General features: G+C 30.4%; 1 protein-coding gene across 1 annotated transcript; it reads right to left on the minus strand.

The window, feature by feature from the left end:
• Positions 1-17,603: 17,603 nt before the first annotated feature.
• On the minus strand, positions 17,604-20,999 carry LOC114409755 ((-)-isopiperitenol/(-)-carveol dehydrogenase, mitochondrial-like). Its single transcript, XM_028373335.1, has 2 exons — positions 20,755-20,999; positions 17,604-18,348 (listed from the first exon to the last, which is right to left on the minus strand). Exons 1-2 carry the CDS (start codon positions 20,952-20,954, stop codon positions 17,742-17,744), a joined length of 807 nt encoding a protein of 268 aa, XP_028229136.1. The 5' UTR covers positions 20,955-20,999; the 3' UTR covers positions 17,604-17,741.
• Between the last annotated feature and the right edge of the window lie 1,566 nt (positions 21,000-22,565).

Raw genomic sequence — 22,565 nt, forward strand, 5'->3', positions numbered from 1 at the left:
ACACATTTTGAATTGTGGACGAATAAAGGCACCTGCATGTTTGGGGTTGCCAGACAGAAATAAGGATTTATAATCCATAAGAAAGAAAATTGGATGCAAGAACAATCAGTGGATATTTCATTGATTATCCATAAAAGTCAAAGGGGTATATATTTTATTGTCCTAATCATAGTATGAGAATGTTGAAACTGGAAATGCAAGGTTCATTGAAAATGGTGAAATCAGTGGAAATACAGTTCCACGAGATGTGGAAATTAAAGAAGTTAAAGTTCAAGTCCCTTTAGCTTGGGTCTCTAGCAGTAAGGTGATTGTTCCATTAGTTATTGTTCCAAACAACAATGAAAAAGAGCAACACAATAATGAGCATATGATACATAATGAACCTATTGTGGAAGAACCACAAGAAGTAGCATTAAGGAGGTCTCAAAAGAAAAGAAACCAACTATTTAGAATGACTATGTGATATACCTACATAAAATAGAAGCAGACTTAAGCATGAATGATAATGATTCAATTTCATTTTCACAAGCTGTAAGTTGTGATAATTCTAAGAAGTGGTTAAATATCATGAAAGAAGAGATAAAATTCATGGAACATAATGGTGTTTGGGATCTCATAGAATTGCCAAAGGGTTGTAAGAGAGTTGATTGTAAGTGGGTCTTCAAGACTAAACGTGACTCTCATGGAAACCTTGAATGTTACAAGGCTAGACTTGTTGCTAAGGGATTTACTCAGAAAGACAGCATTGATTATAAAGAGATGTTTTCACCGGTCTCACGAAAGGATTCTTTTAGGATTATCATGACATTATTAGCTCATTATGACTTGGAGCTACATCAAATGGATGTGAAAACTGTCTTTCTTAATGGAGATTTAGAGAAGAATGTTTATATGAACCAACCAATGGGGTTTTCATTTAAAGGAAGGAAACACATGGTGTGCAAATTAAAGAAATCAATATACAGTCTTAAGCAAGCTTCCCGCCAATGGTATTTGAAGTTTAATGATACCATTGTTTCCTTTGGATTTAAGAAAAATATTGTTGATCGGTGCATATATCTAAAGGTCAGTAGGAGTAAGGTTATTTTTCTAATTTTGTATGTTGATGATATCTTGCTTGAAACTGATGATCTTGGTCTTTTTCATGAGACTAAGAAGTTTCTCTGTAGCAACTTTAAATTGAAATATATGGGTGAGGCAAGCCATGTGATAAGGATAGAAATATTCCAAAATAGATCACAAGAATTGTTAGGCTTGTCTCAAAAAGCAAATATCAATAAAGTACTAGAGAAATTCATGATGGAATAGAGCTCAACATCATCCGTTCCAATTCAGAAAGGAGACAAATTTAGTCTCACACAATGTCTTAGAAATGATCTGGAATGAAAACAAATGGAAGCAATTTCATATGCATGATTTGTTATTGCATCTACCATGGAAGCTGAATTTGTAGCATGTTTTGAGGCTACAATTCAGGCTAATTGGTTGCAGAACTTTATTTTAAAGCTTGGAATTGTCAACAGTATTACTAGGCCGCTGAAATGTATTGTGATAACTCTACATCAGAATTTTTCTTTAAGAACGACAAGTACTCTAAGGGTTCTAAGCATATAGAATTGAAGTACTTTGTCGTAAAGGAAGAAGTTCAGAAATAAAGAATGTCAATAGAATATATTAGCACAAACCTTATGATAGATGGTCGTTTGACAAAGGGATTACCACCCAAGACATTTATAGAACATGTTGAAAGTATGAACATTATTGTTATTGATGATCATTAAGTGTAATTTAACTTATGTATTTTACTGACACTTTGAGCTCATTGTTTCTAATTACATGTTCTCTATGTTTGCATGCATATTTGTATTAAAGTAATGTTAACATGTTTTGTCTTGAATAAAGACATCATGTTGGACCAATTATGTACTCCTAACTAATGGTCATATTAAGGAGAAGACTAATTTGTAGTACATGAATTAAATTGTAATTGAGTTAAATAGGAGAAGTTTCTAAAGATAACTGCTACTTGATGGGAGTAGTGGTTATAAAGGGATTAATACCCACAAACGTGAGACAATGTCCTCTTCTTGACAGAAAAATGTTCTCTTTAACCCCTAGAGATCATGAACGTAGAGAGACAAAAATAATAGTCAAGGAAGCGAAATCTTGTTTCTCTCCTCTTCCAAGAAATCAAGGTACACCGAAGATAAGCCTCACTATGGAGAAATACACACATTGTTTATCTATTATTTGTAAGAATCATATATTTCAAGATCCTATTGGTTTCCTATAATTGTTAATCTAAGGAACCCTTAAGTTTCACATGTCTAGCTTCTTTAAGAATCTTATTCAATTAAAAATTTTCAAATAACTTCTTCAACACTCAACTAACCACTACATTTAAAATTCTTTCAAGTCTATATATACCTTGCAGTAATAATTCATGAAAACAACTCATTTACATTTTTTTATTTGTTTGATCCTTTTACTTTCACCATCCATGATGTGCCAAATGATTGCATGGACCATATGTCACCCCTCCTACTTACACCTACATCATCCTAAAATCATTTCACTCTTTACACTCCAAACATGATCAAAAGAATGAAAAATGACATGTGTTTTGTGTGTCACTATAGGGTCATGTCCACTTAAGTTCTCTAATACCCAATCTTTGAATAACAACATAAAACTACAAATACGAAAGAAAATAGGGGTACAATGTATTACACTTGTCCCATCAAAATGGTATGAAAACAAATGATTTTAAGTTCTAACACTTTCATTTTTATCCCTTTCGTGATTCATAAGTTTTTTAACTATATTTTCATTATTAATGTTATTCCATAAAATAAATTAATTTAATAATTTATCTATCATTCTACATGTATTAATGGCATATAAGATAATAGTTTGATTTGGGTATAAGATTTGGTTTGAAGCTTTATAGAATTTTGTTAGCAATGTTATGTAATCATTCATAAATTAATTTCATACTTATAATATAATTTAAATGACAAAATTGGTAAAATGAAGGTTAAAATATGAGGGATAAAGAATGAAAGTGAGAATATGATAATATGATGCATGCTAATAATTTACATGCAACATATGACTTAATTGAAAATTCAAAAGTGCTTTCAGGAATCAAAGCGATAATACATGATTAAGTTTAGGGACAAAATATCAAAAAAGATGTGTTCATTTGCAAAGGAAGAAAGAGAAAAATGAGAAAAATGAACTATAAAATGAGGTGAAATCCACACTTTACACTATACTTTAATTCAAAGTTTTCATCTCAATTCACTTTCTTTCCATTTTTTTCCTTCTACCGAATAGACCCTAAGTGATTAAGCTCAAGGATTAAAAGGATAACAAGTTGTTAAAATTAAATTGAACAATCAACTTTTTAACATATGATAATTAAGTGAATACCATATGACATTTGTTAGTTTAAAAACTAAATTAAAAAGTTAACTTTTAAACATGTGGCATTTGTCTAATGCCATGTCATCACTAGAATTATTAGGTAGGCACATATGTTAAAGTTAACATAGATAAATTAATGGTATGATTAATTTGTCATACTTTTTGCACAATAAAAAATAAATTCAAATTTTTAAATTTTTATAAACTAATTTGTCAGGGCCATACGAATAAAAATATGCATTTATCCTTATACATAAGCTTCAAAGAACATTTTCTGATTTTTTTAATAAAGGCAATTATATTTTTATTGAGAAGAAAATAATGCATCCTTATTTGCTAACATGATAATTCATATACTGAAAGATCACGCACGCACTTGATAATCCTTTTTAAAAAATTAAAATAATCATTTCTTAAAATAAACTGAATTAAGAAGGCTAGAAAAATTAATTAGTACTTTAGAAGACGTGCTGCAGCCTGCGGGTTTTCTCATTGAAATTTATGATATTCTTGGTAACCTCAAGAATAAAAACTCGTGAATGAGGAAGAGAACACCATCATCTTTTCTTCTTTTTTTTTGACAATGAACCGCCGTCATTGAAAAAAGAAAATAAATGAAATAAAGTTTAAACTTATTCTTAAAAAGGGAAATAAAGTTGAAACTTGAGAATTGAGATGATGAAAAATAAGATTATTTGGTTGATCGGAAAGAAAATAAAAAAATAACAATTGCCGAAACAGAGCACTTTTCAAATAAAAAAAGAAGGAAACAGCATAGTAAATTTCAGCTATTTTCGTTCATGTATTGCAATAAAATGAACTTTAGTGGAGCCCAACAAAATTTTAAAACTTTGACTCTTTCCTCTTCCCGTTGTGTGTGTGTCTATATATATATATATATAATTTTTTTCTTTTTTTACCGATTAATTAAGAGTGTGTTTAAAAGATATTTCATCTGGTTTAATTTTTTTTACTAATTGAAATTTTTTTAACTGTTTAATAAACGAATTTTTTTAGTAACTTTTAATTATTTTATGTTATTTGAAGTAAGATTTTTTAAAATGATAACTTTTAGTTTTAAATTTTTTATATTTATTCTCTTTTTATTTTTAAATATATTTTTTAATTTTTTCTATTTAAGGTAAAATTATATTATTTTTATCATTTATGTAATTTATATTTTTTAACTATTATAAGATAATTTTATCATTCGATAAGATAATTTTTTCAATTTTTAATAAGTTCTCTAACTTTGAGTTAATTTTTCAGTTAGTTTTATCAAATGTAACTGAATCATGTTAATTAAATTTTTTTATATTTTATTCTATTTCTTTTCTACCAAACAATTTATATTTTTTATCTTATTTCTTTTTCTTCTTCTTTTTTTTACATTTTCACTTTCATTTCCTTCTTCCTGTGACAACCATAGACAACAAAGATTGTGTCTACTAACATAACGAATAATAAGTTTATGAAACTCTTCAAATAAATTATGAAATATTTGTTTTATCAATATTTAAGATTCCTTTCCTCTAAAAAAAAAAAAAGATTCCTAGCTTTCAAATGAACAACTCAGCAAGGTACAAGGTTGTCGGATGGATAAGGCTACTCCTCAATCTTATTTCCACGGCATCTTATTCGGATCCACTACAGTTTCAAGCGAAACTGCACGCCATGCTAGTATCATTATTAAAATCAAAATTGTTCCTATGATTAATTAAGTCTTATCCCATGTAATTCAAAAGCATTCAACTCAAATTAAAATGTAATCCCTTCTTAGATCAGCCTTGGGGATTCTTATCCTCATAGTCTTCCTTACGATAAGAACGATTACTTTTGTCTTCAATTTTTCATAAATCACTATTATTAATATCATATAAGAAAGTGTTTGGATGGGAGAATTTAAAATTCTGAAAAATTTTAAATTCTAAGAATTTTAAATACTTTAATTAAAATTCTTTTATTTTCAAAATTTTATATTTGGATAAAAAAAAGTTAAAATTATGAGGATGAAAAAAAAGAAAAGATATGATTGGTGTGTTAGTTATACGTGTTCTTCTATGCTTAGACATGTTCCACACTCTCATACGGTGTTTCTTGAAGAAGACTATAAAAAGAGAATTTCAATTTCTCACATTTTAAAAGGAAATTGAAATTCCAGATTTTTAGTTGTTTAAAATTTCAAAATTTTAAATTCTTCACAAAAAAACATCCAAACAATGAATTCTAGATTATAGAAATTCAAATTTTTTGATAAATTACTTTCCTCAATTAAAATTCTGTATCCAAACATACTCTAAAAGTTTTTCCTAGGTAATCATTATGACGCTAGGCTAGGGGATTACAAATGTGACTATTAGTGGTGTGGGGCGGGTCATCCAAAGACCAACCACTAAGGGATGAATGAAAAGACCGATGAGACGGATGGAAATAGCTAGATGATAGGGGACTATATAATGAAAGCTTAAGTTAGTTGGCATATATGTACAAAGAGATGTGAAGTCTTGAGCCCATCGACATATGATAAGTATAATAACAATCGTTTGGTAACTATCATTCCCTAAACATAGATAAGTCGATGGACTATCATAATGAGGCAAATTTCCCAGTTTAGGCTTCTTTTACAAAGTATTTCCCAATCTATGGCTATTTTTAAACTTATTCCCCGGAGGTGTTGTTTTTTACGTAGATGCCATGCATGGCGCCACCACCACTGGTGCCTTCGGGGAAGAGGTGACACGTGGCATGTCGCCACTGCAACTGGTGACACAGGCAGTGTTGTCGCCACTGGTATTGACGCATCCAGGAGGCTGCATGGAAGCGCTGGTTTGACCAGCGACTTCAGCTTTGCAGAGCTTTGCAGGCGTAGGCTGCAGCACCTGCAAGTGGTCAGGCGTAGGCTGGAAGGCGCCATCCAGGCTGGCGAGTTGCGTCTTGGAGGATGTCGCCATTCGTGGTAGCGCTTTCAACTTTAGCTTGGTGGATTTATATATCCCCAAGTGCAGAGAGGGTGCTTGCTTGTGAAATGCTTGTGTCGAGAAGGTGAAAAAAAAGGGTGCTTGCTTGTGTCGAGAGAGAGGTAGCTAGTGTTGGAACTTTGTGTTCTTCCATTTTCTAAAAAGCTTGTAAGTCATATATTGAATATATTTTGTATGTTTTATTTATGTAGATGTTTATATTCTGATAAAGGAATAGTTTTAGGTACTGTAAGCTAATAATTTTGTATAGTTTAGTTTGAATTCTTAATGTTATATGCTAGATTAGATTTAGTTTAAAATTTTTATATGGTAAATTAGGAATAGTTTTACATACTCTAAGTTATTAATTTTATGTAGATTAGGAATAGTTTAAATTCTTATATCATAGATTAGGTTTAGTTGAAATTTTTTATATAATAGATTAGAAATAGTTTGAAGTACCGTAACTTATTAATTTTAGATTAGCTTTAGTTTAAATTTTCTATATGGTAGATTACATTTAGTTTAAATATTTGATATGATAGATTAAGAATAATTTTATGTACTGGAAATTATTAATTTTAAATTAGGTTAGAATGAAATTTTTTATATTACGTTAATTTTAGTTATTATTAGTTTCATATGTTATGTTTAAATTATAATAGTTTTACATATTTAAAATTATTGATTTTGTATGTTAAATTATTTTACTCGTGATTATTTAAAGTCATTAATTTTGTATATGGTAAATTATATTTAGTTTAAATATTTGATATGATAGATTAAGAATAATTTTATGTAGTGTAAATTATTAATTTTAAATTAGGTTAGAATTAAATTTTTTATATTACGTTAGTTTTAGTTATTATTAGTTTCATATGTTATATTTAAATTATAATAGTTTTACGTATTTAAAATTATTGATTTTGTATGTTAAATTATTTTACTCATAATTATTTGAAGTCATTAATTTTGTATATGGAGATTACATTTAGTTTAAATATTTGATATCATAGATTAAGAATAATTTTATGTAGTGTAAATTATTAATTTTAAATTAGGTTAAAATTTAATTTTTTATATTACGTTAGTTTTACTTATTATTAGTTTCATATGTTATGTTTAAATTATAATAGTTTTGCGTATTTTAAATTATTGATTTTGTATGTTAAATTATTTTACTCGTAATTATTTGAAGTCATTAATTTTGTATATATATTATTTTAATTTTTATTCAAAAATATAAATATTATTTTATATATTTAAATTTATATTTGTATGAAATTTAATTTATTTATAGAATATATATAAATTAGGTTATTTGTATAATATATTTTTTTATTGAAATTAAAAAAATATAATTTGTTATTTATGTAAAGTTGTGTTTGGATGTGATTTAATTTATTTGTATAATACATTTAAATTTTCGTGATTGTATATTATATTTTGTTATTGAAATATGTAATTTTTGAAATATTGTATATTACATTTAATTTATTATATTTTGTTATTTATTTTAAGTTGTGTTTGCATGTATTTGAAATTATTTGGAGAGTATATTTTGAAATTATTTTAATTAATTTTTTGTAAATATACTTAATTTGTGTATGTATAATTAATGTATAAATTTTATCGTTAATTAATTGTATTATATTTTATTTTGTAGGATCAATGACATCTTCGTCGTCATGCTCATCAAGTATACAAACTAGGTCTGGTCCAATTGATGGTGACGTTTTGTGGATGCAACCCAAGCATGTTTCAGAACATGTTTGGAATGAGGAACCAGACAGAAAATTACATATCAGACAAGCAGTCCCGACGTATCAAGGTGAAGAACAAATATCATAGGAAATTGTTCCTCTGCTTTGGCAATCTGGGTTTTATTGATAATGAAGATGGGATACCTAAAGATAAATGCGGCATTAATTAGTGCGTTCATTGAAAGATGGAGGCCCGAAACACACACGTTTCACTTGAGATGCGGAGAGACTACCATTACTATTCAAGATGTGTCAGTTTTATTAGATCTTCGTACTAACAGGACACCATTAATTGGTTCAACAAATCTTGATTGGGCCGATTTATGTGAAAAATTATTAGGAGTCAGACCACACGAAGGCGAACTTGAAGGCAGTGTTGTAAAATTAAGTTGGCTAGCTCACCATTTTTCTCACATAAATATTGATGAGGGTAACGTTGAACAATTACAAAGGTTTATTCGTGCATGGATCCTTCGATTCATAGGAGGTGTCCTCTTTGTTAACAAAAGCAGTAGCAGAGTTTCCTTAAGATACCTACAATTTTTACGTGACTTTGAACAGTGCAGCACGTATGCGTGGGGACTTGCCGTGCTTGCGTATTTATATAGAAAGATGTGCAGCGCCACCGATTACAAAGTTAAATCAATCGGAGGTGTGTGCATCTTAATCCAAATGTGGGCATGGGAACGATGCACGACTTTGACTCCAAAGAGGATGCCTCCCGTAATAGAAAATAAACCACTCGGACACAGGTTTGTCATTTAAAAAATTCGATTTGAATTGAAAATATTTAATGATGGAACGTGTTGACAATGATGATTTCATTTTTATTGTAGGTGGCTGCGACAAGGAAATCAACATATTGGCAATGATGATCTTAGAGTTTTCCTTCGCAAATTGGATCTAATTAAACGACATGAGGTAACAAGAACGTAATGTATTGGTTAAATGAAATTTTAATATGTTATGTTTGACTGAAAATTGACAAGTGTGTTGTTATATGCAATTTGTCTAGGAGCCATACACAACAACTGTGATGGCAACGTTGCCTCAAATTTGTGTGGTTGGAAGTGTAGCCTGGTTCGCGGTGGTGCCACTGATTTGTTTCCATGTTGTTGAGTGGCACCAACCTGATAGAGTTTTACAACAATTTGGATTGCAAAAACCTATTCCCGGATGTCCTTCACAACCGCAGAATCTCCATGGCATAACACTGAAAGGCAAACAAGACGAAAATTGGTTCCACCTATTGGCCCCGATCATCAGTCAATGGAACAATAGAGCTGAGTTTAGGGTCGACGTTTATCCTCGACAGGAGGGCCTACTGGGTTTTAACTCGGACAACATGGTGTGATATAGGCGTAAAACAAAGATGTTTGTCGACCCAAACAATGCAAACACAGCGACATTGGTATTTATCTGTTTTTCAATGTTTAACTTCAAATTATTTTGTTAAGCATGAACATTAATTTCTTGACGCTAATAATTGCAAGATGAAGTTGTGGAGACTTTACAGTATATGGTGTCACCACAAGGGAGGAACACATGGACAGTTGATGATCTCATGCCTTACGTGGAAAAGTTAGCGATTATATCCGAAGAGCAAGAGAGAATCATTGAGCCAGTGTCACATGGTCCAACATCAGAGCGTGAATTCTCAGCACAAGAGTTTCACATTCTTCAGTCAAGTGTTGAAACTCAGGGCATAGGCAGACGAAGGGAGCTTGTTGAAGCGGAACAATATTCCCAACAAATGATGGAGCGTGGTCATGGAATGTATTACACGCCAGCAACATTTTCCCAATATCCTTCACAGATGTATCAGTATTCTTTTGAAGGTCATCACACTGATACTTCTGCGAGCGAACATTCGTTCGGTGGTGTTGCGGAAACACAGTCTCATTTTTCATGGCCCACTATGACTCCTTCACAGCAACACGATGCCCCAATGGCAACACCTAACGCCCCATTTGCTCTGCAATGGAATGTACCCGAAGTAATACCTCATATGGGCGACTTATTAGGTGTTGATTTGCGTCAGGAGTTTTCTGCTGAGGCTGAGCAAGCAGAAGCGGGGAGACAACGCGGCAGAAGAAATCCTGATCGTCAAGCGCGAAGATAGGATCGACCATGTGGCACATCCTCACGACATCACGGACCATAATGACTGATTTTCATGTCTCTGTGTAATTTTGTTGTTGTATGTATGACATTTGATTTTGACAGTTAATTTATCGCATCTCATTTATTATGCCTTACTAATGTATACAGTTTATGTGGCGCATCAAACTATAATAATAAAGAAAGTTTAAAAATAAAACTAAAGTAGACAAAAAAAATAGGTAGTTTTAGTAACTAAAGTCGAACACCAATGTCATATGTGCAGATACTCCACATTGACTAAGTCCATAATTCATCATTGTAGCTAGTTCTCCTTTAGTATCAATTTGAATACCCTTAACTACAACATTGGACTCCCCACTTTCACTCAACCAAGGTTTAGGGTTAAGGGGTTATTGTGTAGGGTTTATCGATTTAGGGTTTAATGCATAGGGTTAGGGTTTGGGATTTATGGTTTTTGGTCTTGGGTTTAGGTTTATGGCTTAGGGTTGCGGATTAGGGGTTAGGTTTAGGGCTTAGGGGTTACGGTTTGGGGTTTAGGGGTTAGGGATTAGGCTTAGGGCTTAGGGTTTAAGGCTTAGGGTTGTGGATTAGGTTTTAGGTTTAGGGCTAAGGGTTTACGGTTTGGGGTTTAGTGGTTAGGTTTATGGTTTAGGGTTTTATGGTTAGGTTTTAGGTGTTAGGGATTAGGCTTAGGGCTTGGGGTTTAGGGTTTAAGGCTTATGGTTTTGGGGTTTGGGTTAGGGTTAGGGCTTAGGGTTTAAGTCTTATGGGTTTGGATTAGGGTTTATGGTTAGGTTTTAGGTGTTAGGGATTAGTCTTAGGGCTTAGGGTTTAGGGTTTAAGTCTTAGGGTTTTGGGGGTTTGGTTAGGGGTTAGGGTTTAGGGCTTAGGGTTTAGGATTAGGGTTTAGGGTTTAGGGTTAGGGTTTATGGTTTTGTTTTTAACTAACGAATTCATTGTACCCCACAAATAGCTAATGTACACAATCCAAAATAAGTAATGTTTTTAACTAACAAATTTATTCAACCCCAGAAATTCAATACATTTAAGAGAACTTAAACAAATACAAGTCACTCGACTAACATACATAAATCAATGATTTGAACAACTCTCACGCTCAGATTGCATTGGACAGCGACGCCTGTTATTCCCTTCGGCTCCACATCTACTGCATTTTTGTCGGTGCTCAGATGGTTCGACCCAATCCATCTCATTCCTTATCCTTGTTGATTTTGGTCGACCTTTCACACGAATTGTAGTTGGGTCAGGGATAAGTGTCCATGTGTCATTAGAAGGAGGAATAGCCGCTTCATTCCCAAGAGGCCACCATTGTGCGGAGTAAGCTTTTAAGATGTGCTCATTTGTATAAACAACATCTATATATTGGTATTAGTTCAGGCTCACGTAACCACAAGCTGCAATAATATGTGAACATGGATAGTGAAGCGCAGAATACCTTCCGCATTGACAATAATGACCATTCAAGTTAACTGCCCACTTTTGTCTGCCACATTGCGTAATAGGATTGAAGGTCTCCTCTACTTCAAACCTTGTGGAGTGGATGTCATACACGCGAACAATGTGCGAACAAGCTTGTTCTTGATTGTTTCTAAGTTCTTTAACAAGCTTTGAACAATATACTTGCCAATGTTCAACAAAGTACTTTCGACACCTACTGTACATTGATTTGACCAATGCTGTTATGGGAATGTTGCGACAATCCTTCAAAACCTTATTGATACATTTTGAGAGGTTGGTTGTCATGTGGCCATATCGACGTCCTTCTCTATCATAAGCCATCATCCATTTTTCCTTTGAAATGCGATCAATCCAGGTTGCTATGGCTGGACTCAGTGCACGAAATTTTTCTAAATTTTGATAAAAAAAAATGTGCTTGCAAGGAGTGTAGGCTGCATAAAATTAGTTATGAATAAAAATTTTAAGTATATATGAAAGTTAAATAAACGTGACCATCAAATATGAAATCTTACCCAATTTCTTCAACATTTCTTTTTGTTTGGCATTATTGAATTTCCGATTGAAGTTGCTTGCTATGTGTCACACGCAGTAGACATGATAACCGCAGGGAGGTTGCCAACCAAGTGCTTCGTTAGCGACAACGGACTTTATACTCGCGTGTCGATCAGATATCAGACAAATATCATTTTTATCTGTGACGTGTTCACGCAAGTGTGTCAAAAACCATGACCACACTGTCAACGTCTCACCTTCGACCACCGCGAATGCTAGAGGAAGGACACCACCATTTCCATCTTGTGATGTGGCCATTAAGAGGGTCCCACGGTATTTTCCGTACAAATGTGTGCCGACAACTAGTATGATTGGCTTACAGTACTTGAAAGCCTCTTTACATTGGCCAAAAGTCCAAAAAACTCTATGAAATTGACGGTGTTTGCGACTAACCTTATTCCCAACGATAAAATCGTCATGTAGTATTTGAAAATATGATCCAGGAGAATGATTTTGCATGTGTGTTAGCCACGACGAAAGTTTCGCATATGACTCATCTCAATCGCCATATTCAATTGCAATGGCTTTCTGTTTCGCCAACCAAGCTTTTTTGTACGACACCTTGTACGCAAATTCACTGTTAATCCTCTCTTGAATCAAAGAAACTTTTATTGATGGATCTTCTCTGATCATGCCTGTCAATAACATAACAAAATTTAAATGACAATTAACAAAAAATGAACATAATATGAACATAAAATACGTACCTACTACACAAATGGCAATTAAATATGAATCAAGTTTCTCGTTATCTTGTGTCATGGTCATATTCAGACATGTGTGTGGTCTACCCCATTGTGTGACTTTCCACCTATCTGTTTTTTTTAGATAAAATTGCCCTCATATAGACAGGGCAAGGACACTCTACACTTATATTCAAGCAACAAACCACATACTTGTTCGATTTGCTTTCAACAACTTTGAAACTTTGATGCTCCTTCATAACATATTGTTTGACTGCATTTTTGACCGCATCTTTACTATCAAATTTCATGCCAACATATAATTCTTGGCCAACATTAAAGGTCGACGACATCTCCAAACCGCAAATGTCCTCCTCATCAGGATAACTCCAGTTGATATTGTTATAATGTAAAGCATCATTCCAAAATGGATTTTCAATTCGTTGTGCACCTAACAGTTCAAAATAAAAATTCAAATCATACTTATTTAGCATTAAATACAATTGTCATCAAATAATAAATGTATTGTCTAATTTTTTTATACAGCAAATTATACCTTCTGCTGGGTGAACAATTCTTACTGGTTGAATCATGTCAGTGACTTCATCGTCTGTATCAGATATACCGTCAACACTGTCATCTTCGTCAAAAGACTCTTCAACATATGAGTTAGACACAAGATAATCATCATCATCATCATCTTCGTCTATATGTAAATTGCTCATATTTGTTGGCGGTTGTGTCTCATCATTAGATAAATAATTTCCACATGATGTAAGCGAATTTGCAGAATGAAACATTGAACCACCAGCCACATCCTTTTCTATGTACAATTCCAGAACTGACATTTGGTCTTGTTGTTTAAAACTTTCTAGCATCGTTTCAACATCTTCGTTATCGCAAATTTGCAAGGCAATATATTTTTCTGACACTAAAAATCTACAGCTGATAGCAGAAATAATTTCATTATTTTGTAACTTTACCTTATCTCCATTTTTTTTCTTCAAAGCATTGAAACTAATTTCACGTTTAATCTGAATCGCTTTTTTACTGCCTTCAAATATTACACCATCATTATCTTCATATACCCTTCCATTGAAATACAACACTGTTATAACCGAATTCATCGTGTACCTACAAAAACAACATTTTAACACGTCAAATAAATTATAAAATGGGTATCACAAAAAGTCATTATTGGAACTTCAAAATAAAACTTTATTTTAAAAAAAAATTAACTTCAAATCAATTTCAGATTAAGACACTTTAAAAAAATTAACAATTTCAATGTAGTAATTTTAAACTAATCAAGATGTAATCAAAATTATTAACTTTAAATAAATTTCACATCAACACACTTAAATAACACGAACGATTTTATAAAACTTTAAATCCAAACTAATAAAATGTAATCACAAAAGGTCCATTTATTGGAACTTCACATTCAATTTCTCTTTTAAAAAGATTTAATTAACTTCAAATTAATTTCATGGGACACACTTAAAAAAATGAACAATTTCGAGATAGTCATTTTTAACACAAAATAAAATAATTCATGAACGAAGTTAGTAGTATAAATAATAAATCTTAACATTAATAACTTTAAAATGGAAAAAGGTAATTACAAAATTACTATATAGTAAAATATTTGTAGTACGAGAAAAAACAAAGCATCAAATAACACTTTCAAGTTCAACATTTATAAATTTTTAACACACCAACAAATCAACCTAATCTAATTAAAAAAATACTACAACTTCATATTAAAAAAAATCGTACTCAAAATACTTACTTCAAATAAATATGATCTACAATTTTTTTTTATTCAAAGTTCAAACGTTCATCAATTTTTAACACACTAATAAATCATCAACACCAACCTAATTTAATTAAAAAAATAATACAAATTTCATATTCAAAATATTTTATTTTGACTGAAAATATTTTCTTCAAATAAACATTCTTACACAATTTTTTTTATTTTTTACATTTAAACACACACTACCAAGCCTATCAAACATAAAAGCTAATTTAATTTTTTAAAAAATAAATACTTCATACCACAGAAATTTCCAAAGCCACGAAAATGCCAAAGCCACGAAAACGAAAGCAAAAATAAAGTTGAAAGGGAAAGCGCTAAAAAAATGAAGAAGGGGATGGGGTATTTAAGCACCCTAAAATGCAAATGCTGGTGGCGTTTTCAGGTATTCTGGTGGAAACTACACCTATGTAAGTCGCAGGAACGAATGGCGCCTCCCTCTTGCAAATCGCAACCCCCAATGGCGCGTCCCTGAGCACTCTGTAATGTTGCCCCTATCCCTGACTTGCTGCAGTCTGCCTTAGGGCCTTGCGTTTGACTGAGCCATGACCAACTCGCCATTAGTGCTGGCGCTTCCAAAGCCACGTCAGCAAAAGGGGAGGTGCTGGTGGAAAATTTACCATCATAATGATATAAATTCAGTTACTCATTAAAAAAAATAGTAAAATTTATTTTAAAATATTAACTTATTATAAGAAAATAAATTCATTAAATTGGATGATGGATGAATTCATACAATTTCACTTCTAAAGGCAGAGGATCAAAATCCACACGGAATCATAGTTTTTTTTTTTTTTAAGGCGAATGAACGATTGAAAAATAATGTATATATACTTGTAAAACAATCATAAATTATTTACACGGAATTATAGTTGGCTTCTACAATGGACTCCTCTTCTCTTATACATTTTTTTTTTAATAAGCATCCTCTTCTCTTATACATGATTACATGTTAAGGGCTCTTTTAACTTCGAAGCCGCTAAATTGATTTGTTTTTAGTTTTCTTTTACAATGATTTTTAATTGTAATCCATAATCGTGGCTGTAACCTTTTTATTTTTAATTCACACAACCCTGTCGTGATTGCATTTACAACTAGTATATTAGAAAATATTTTTTTTAATTTTTTATGAAAATGTCACATTTTCATTCCTTCTCCTGAAAATAAAAGTGTAGGAAAATATAGTAACAGTGAAAGTTATAACATTTATCAGAATCAATAATCCCCAAAAATAATTTGTTAAAGTTTGTAGCAAACACGAGTATGTAATATTCTCATCCGACAAAATATGATAAGCTACAAGTAGTTTGGATCCTTTAAGTCATATGTCAAGGGTTCAAGCATTGACTATGGGAATAGAATAACACAAGTGGGGAGAGGAATTTCTCCTTAGTTGGTATTCTATTTTTTCGAGAAATTAGTCTCATGACTTTCAATTGTAAAGATGTTCTACTGTTGGCAAAAAAAATTAATATTCTCATGTTAGATTTATCGAAACAATAATTTTAAATTCTCATATTGTATTTTCTTAGAGCATTTTTAATGCACATATTTCATGAGTTGCTTAAAATTAAACAATATTGCTTAATAAGTTTTGATCATTGGAGTAGAAGAGTTACTAAAGTGTTGCTTAAGCGAGTTGCTTATATAAGCAATCATTGCTTAATTCATCCTTACCAATTAAAGAATAATTTTTCAATTACAAAAATTAATATGGGTCAAGTTTAGCACTCACTCTAGTAACTTTAGTATTGAAATAAATTTTGTGTAAAATTTTTAAATTTATGTATCATTGTAGGACTTACAAATTTAAGAAAAATAATCAATGTTCTTACAAATCTTCCTACTACTTTTTATTGTAAGTTTTAAACATGTTTTATATTTTCAAGACATTATATGCATTATATGCATGTACTTTTCATTCAATACTTACTATATAAAAGGTAATAGAAGGATTTATAAAATGATATAACATTACTCTTATGAAAATCAACTTTTAGGTTATGTTTAACAAAACTAACCAAAAAGTTAATTGCAAATTAAAAAGTTAACCGGTAATTAAAAGTCAGAAGCTGGAAGCTGCAAAAATAACTTATTAAATTATGTAAGTGTAGGATAAAACTAAGTGTTAAAATAATTGAAAAACATATAATGAAAAAATAATAATAAAATCATGATCTATTTAAAAATAGTAACTAAGAAATTGGATAAATAGAGGATAAAAATGAAAAAATATAAAAAAAAATCAGAAACTAAAAGATAGCATTTTAAAAATATTACTTAAAATAACATTTTAAAAATTATTAAAACAATTTATTTATCAAATAATCAAATAAGTTTTTCAAATAATAAAAAAATTAAAAATTAATTAAATTATTTTGTCGAACACAACTTTAATATATGAAACAAACACACTCAATGTAACCACAACACTAATTTAAAATTATGAGTTTGTTAAAATGTATTATTACTATTTGTCATTTTATCCTTGTAAATTTTGATTTTTTGGCCAAACCAATCTTTAATTTACGCTAAAAATTTGTCTCTTTCACAAAATGTATTACATGATAATTGAACCCATTCTTTCCACAAACTCAGCAATTAATAAAATTCTCAATACATTGCTCAAAAACAACATAATTCATTAATCATTATTATTTGAAACTCATCAACAACTTCTTTTGTTCTTTATCTCTCCTTATCATATTACTCTATCAAATTCCTTATTTCTTTTCACTTCCTTTCTCTCTTAAAAGGTATCTAAAAAACACTTTTCTTATCTGAAAGAAACAGCAGAAGAAAAAAAGATGGTAAACACTAATAAAAAAACTAAATACTTGTTTATTTTACCGTTTCAGATCGTTGGCACTAAATTATTAGTTCTCCTTATCCTTGAACGTACATTTGAAGCTTTTCAACTAAAACCAAACACACTCTAAACACCGTCAAAACAACCGTCCACCACAAGATCGTGTCCGGTTACAAACTCGGAGTCACCGCACGCAAGAAACAGCACCGCATCCGCGACATGCTTCGGCGTCAAAAAGACACCTTTCAACCTAGAGCTCTGCGCGTACTGCTTCTGCAACTCCTTCGTCTCCATCGCGGCATGCGCGGCACGTGTCAGCGGCGTGGTCAACCCACTCGGCGAGACGCAGTTCACCCTAACACCATGCGCTCCAAGCTGCGCGCTGGCCGCGTGCATGAGCCCCTTCACCGCGTGCTTCGACATCACGTAGTCGGTTCGCCGCAGGCCGCCGTGCGACGCTGACACGCTCGCCGTGCACACAATGCTGCCCCTCACGCGCCGCTCCACCATCGACCGCGCTGCGTGCTTCACGCACGCTGCCATGCCCCGCGCGTTCACGGCGAGGAGACGGTCGTACGCGGAGAAGTCGAGGTCGAGGATTGTCTGGTCGGAGGGACTGAGGATGCCCGCGTTGCTGAACATGATGTCCAGCTGGCCGTGAGCGTTGACCGTGGAATCCACGAGGTTTTTGACTTGGTCTTCGTCTGTCACGTCACAACGGACATAGCTGCACCTGAAGTATACACAAATACAAATACTGAAATACTTATCTTTCTAAACTATATTTTCACTATTTTATGGTAGTGACCAAGATTATTAAACTTGAAAGTTTACGCAGATTCGTTAAAGTTTGATAGACTCGACTCATAAATCCAACTTATAAATTTATAAGAGTCTATTTTGTATAAAAATAATAATAAAATATATATAAATAACATATTAATTAAAAATTTCAATAATATAATAAAGCAAAACACTAAATTATAAAGTTTCGAATATTTAAATAACCAAGTCTAGTAATAATACATCACTACCAGATAATAACTTGTAGAGGTTATAGTAGTGGTAGATCATTCTCATCGAAGGTTTGATGTTATTAGAAAACAAAGATTTGACATTATTAAAGGTGAAAATTTGTATTTGAGAATAACACACTAAATAAAAGTATGTTGAATACTAAACAGATAGAAAACAATAAAAAATAACTTACATTTGATCTAATTTTTTTAACTTGCTAACTCGTTGACTAGGTGGTAAACTCGAGAGTTTATTAAGTTTACTCAGAGTTTATAGAGTTTACCCTAAGAATTAACGAGTTAACTCGAGAGTTTGATAACCATAATAGTGATTATTAAACTTAGGATAATCATATATTATCATTTATTTTTAATACTCTATTAATATATTTTTTTATCATATTATAAATCTTATTATAATTATATTTTTCTTTTTTTTTCTCTTTTTAGATAATTAGATAGATTATTGAAATTTTATCAAACATTATTCTTAACTGTCTACTTTTCACTATTCACCATTTGAAACAAAATAATCGTTGTCTTTCAAGTTATTTTACACATATTAAGAAAATAATAATAATAATAATAATAATAAATAAAAAAGAATAATTATTTTACTTTAATATTATTAGAAATTTTTAAAAAGATAATTAAAGTTATATAAAAAAAACTAAAATCATAATTATTTTAAAATAATTTTTTTCTGTTACGCACTAATTATTATAAGACAGACAGAGTATTATAATTTGTAAAAGTGTAGAAGATTAGTCAATATATTAGGGGTATTTAAACCTAAATCGATTTAAATAAAAATAAAAAATTACTAAAAAAATCCTAAAATCAAACCAAATTGATCTTTTTATTTGTTTAGATGTTTTTTTTATAATTTATCGGTTTAGTTCAGATTATAATTTGTGTTTTTAAAACTAAATCAAACCTAAAACACTTATATTAGTACTTATATAATGTATACCATTTTATTTTTTCAAACAACTTTTTGAAGATATATTTAGTTTAAAATAAATAAAAATTTGATAAATTTTTATTATAAAAGAATTAAGATTCGTAGATTATTATTAGCAATTTTTTAATGTAACTTAATTTAAAAGATGAAAAGAAACTATATTAATTTTAATAAAATAGTATTTTAGTAAAAATCACAAAAATCAAACCAAATTAAATTGTAAAATATTGGTTTGGATTTTTTAAAAATGAAAATTGAACCGCATATGTTTTATAAATTTGGTTTGACTAACTTTTAAATGAAAAATCAAAGCAAAACAAGCTACCAACATTCCTTTAATATATAGCTCAAATTTAGAATTATTCAATTTGTAAATTACTACCCTCCGGCCTCATATATATGTAAAAAAATTGATTTTTATCTTGGACTAAAATATAATTAAATCTAACTAATTTTATCCCTATTTAATGATATTATTTTTAAATATTTTTTCATTTAATTACAATTCTATTTTTAAGAACTCTATTTTATTCCTATATGAAATTTTAATGAAGGACATTTTAAAATTACTTGACATTTTGTTTATACATAAGTAAAGTTGAATTTCTATCATTTTTTTTTTGTTACACTCATCTAAATTGTAAACTATCATTTGACCAAACGTATATTTTATCATTTTCACTCAAATTATATATGATTTAGATAGTATTTCTTTTTCTACTCTTTTAAGTAAAAGTTAAATTAAGCATACATTAACAAATAACTTTAATAAAGAAAAATGAAGAAATATAACTTCAAAAAAGAAAATGACTAAAATAATTTTAAAAATAGTTAATGCAACAAAACTTTTAAAATGAAATATTGTCGAATAACTTGTATTTTACTTTTATAGTTTTTATTTTAAAATTTATCTTTATAACTATTTTTTTTAAAAGGTTGGGTCAATATAAAATTATGTCCAAGCATAATTTAATCATAACTTTATTAAACATACTATTATTATCAACCTAGCCAACAGTGAAGAGTTTGAGTAATTTTACATTAAAAGTTTTAGTCCAAACCATTATGTGAAATGTGTAAATTACAAAGCCAAACATGAACTTAGTAATAGTAGTAATTTTTTGTTTCCACAGTAAGATTATGCAAGAATATCTTGTACCTGTGAGAGCCAATGGATGCTGCTACTTGGATACCCAGGTCATCTTGGATGTCTGCAATCACAACCATTCGTGCACCATGGTGAGCAAACAGACGCGCCGTCTCTTCGCCGATGCCGCTGGCTCCGCCGGTGATTATGGCAACTTTGCCGGCTAACTTTTTCTGGCCACTGTTGTGGATTGAGTTTGCTGATTCAGCCATTCTATATTATCTTCTCAGTAATGTGAGGCTCTATGGATAGAGAGGACCAAGCCTAATTAATCTCATGTGCTCATATATATATACTCTAGTTATGTCAAGCTTTCTCACAAACAATCACATTAATTATTTCACCTACTACAACCACTGACGTCACAGTACACTCCCACACTCATATTGATTTTAGGAAATAAATAAGTTTTTTTTTAGTCAAAGATTATGTATTGGTGTCTTCTAATCCAGAGAGACTAATTTTACTCCATGATTGTTACTTGTCCCGAAAAATCTCCTACCAGATCTTATATCACTATATATGGATCCTATTAATTTGTAAATAAGTTTTCATAAAGATTAATAATACGTTCTTATCCATTATTGAAATTTATTAATGATTGCAAATGTTAGTGGATTTTACTTCCTTTTAAGGAATAAGTTAATTGACACCTAAACTTATTATAGCCTCATTATCTTAGCAAAGGAATAAAGAAAAAAGAAAAAAGTTTTATATTATTTAAAGGTCGAATATATGTTAAGTTTATCGTTATTTCTCGTTTTAATCTTATATTCCTTTCGAATACTACCACAGAATTATCGTACAAAAGAAACACTACTCAAAATGAAATTCGAAGTTTGATACAGAAAAGTTTTTTTTATCGGCCTATTTTTTTTCTATTATATTATTTATGCACAGAATTTAAGGGGAAAAAATTCTTGTTGGTACATAATACATTGTGTTTAATTTTCCTACATTATCGCTGTAAATATTTGTATACTTTAATTGATAAAAAAACCATTTTAAATATATTTTAAATAATTATTGTAAAGTCTACAAATTTAATACACACAATAATTTTTTTTAAGAATACACATAATAATTAATTATTAGATGATAGTATAAAAACATATTTATACCATGAATTATGTAACAAAAAAATTTATAGCATGAACGTTTTTTTAATTAAATTCATACTTCTATTAGAATTTAATATACACATCTTTAAATACACACACAAAACAACAATCTAATTTAAGGTCGTGATAAAATTTTTTTTTTGAGATAAAAGGTCGTGATAAATAAAGTTATAAAAAAAAGGTCATGATAAATAACAATAAATATGCATGTGCAAATACTGACATGCAGTGTACTAAATTAAATATGCTTTTTGGCACTGGTCTACATTGACATACTGCAAAATAAAAATATTTTAACGTATAAAAAAGTGAACACTCAAACAATGCAATATTTACTATTAATTTGTAGGGTATTAACCGTTGAGTTTAACTGGTGCATGAGTTAATACTTGTGATATTGAGTTTGAGTCTCGATTATATTAGGTCAATTATATTAGAGGTGTTTGGTTTGATTGTTTTTTGTTTTCATTTTTTTAATTGAAAATATAAAATAGTGATGAAAATGTGTTTGGTTGAATTTCTGAAAATATTTTCAGTAAAATTAAAAATAGGAAATGATCAGAAAATGAAAATAATAAATTCTTATTTTTAATTAAGAACAGAAATCTCATTTCGGATAAAATGAAATTGCGGTGATAATAAATGTAATTTTAAGCAAATATAAAAATACAAAAAGATAAGAAGTCAATATATCATAAATTT

This window comes from Glycine soja, chromosome 4 (genome assembly GCF_004193775.1).
Source record: "Glycine soja cultivar W05 chromosome 4, ASM419377v2, whole genome shotgun sequence".
NCBI classification, from domain to species: domain Eukaryota; kingdom Viridiplantae; phylum Streptophyta; class Magnoliopsida; order Fabales; family Fabaceae; genus Glycine; species Glycine soja.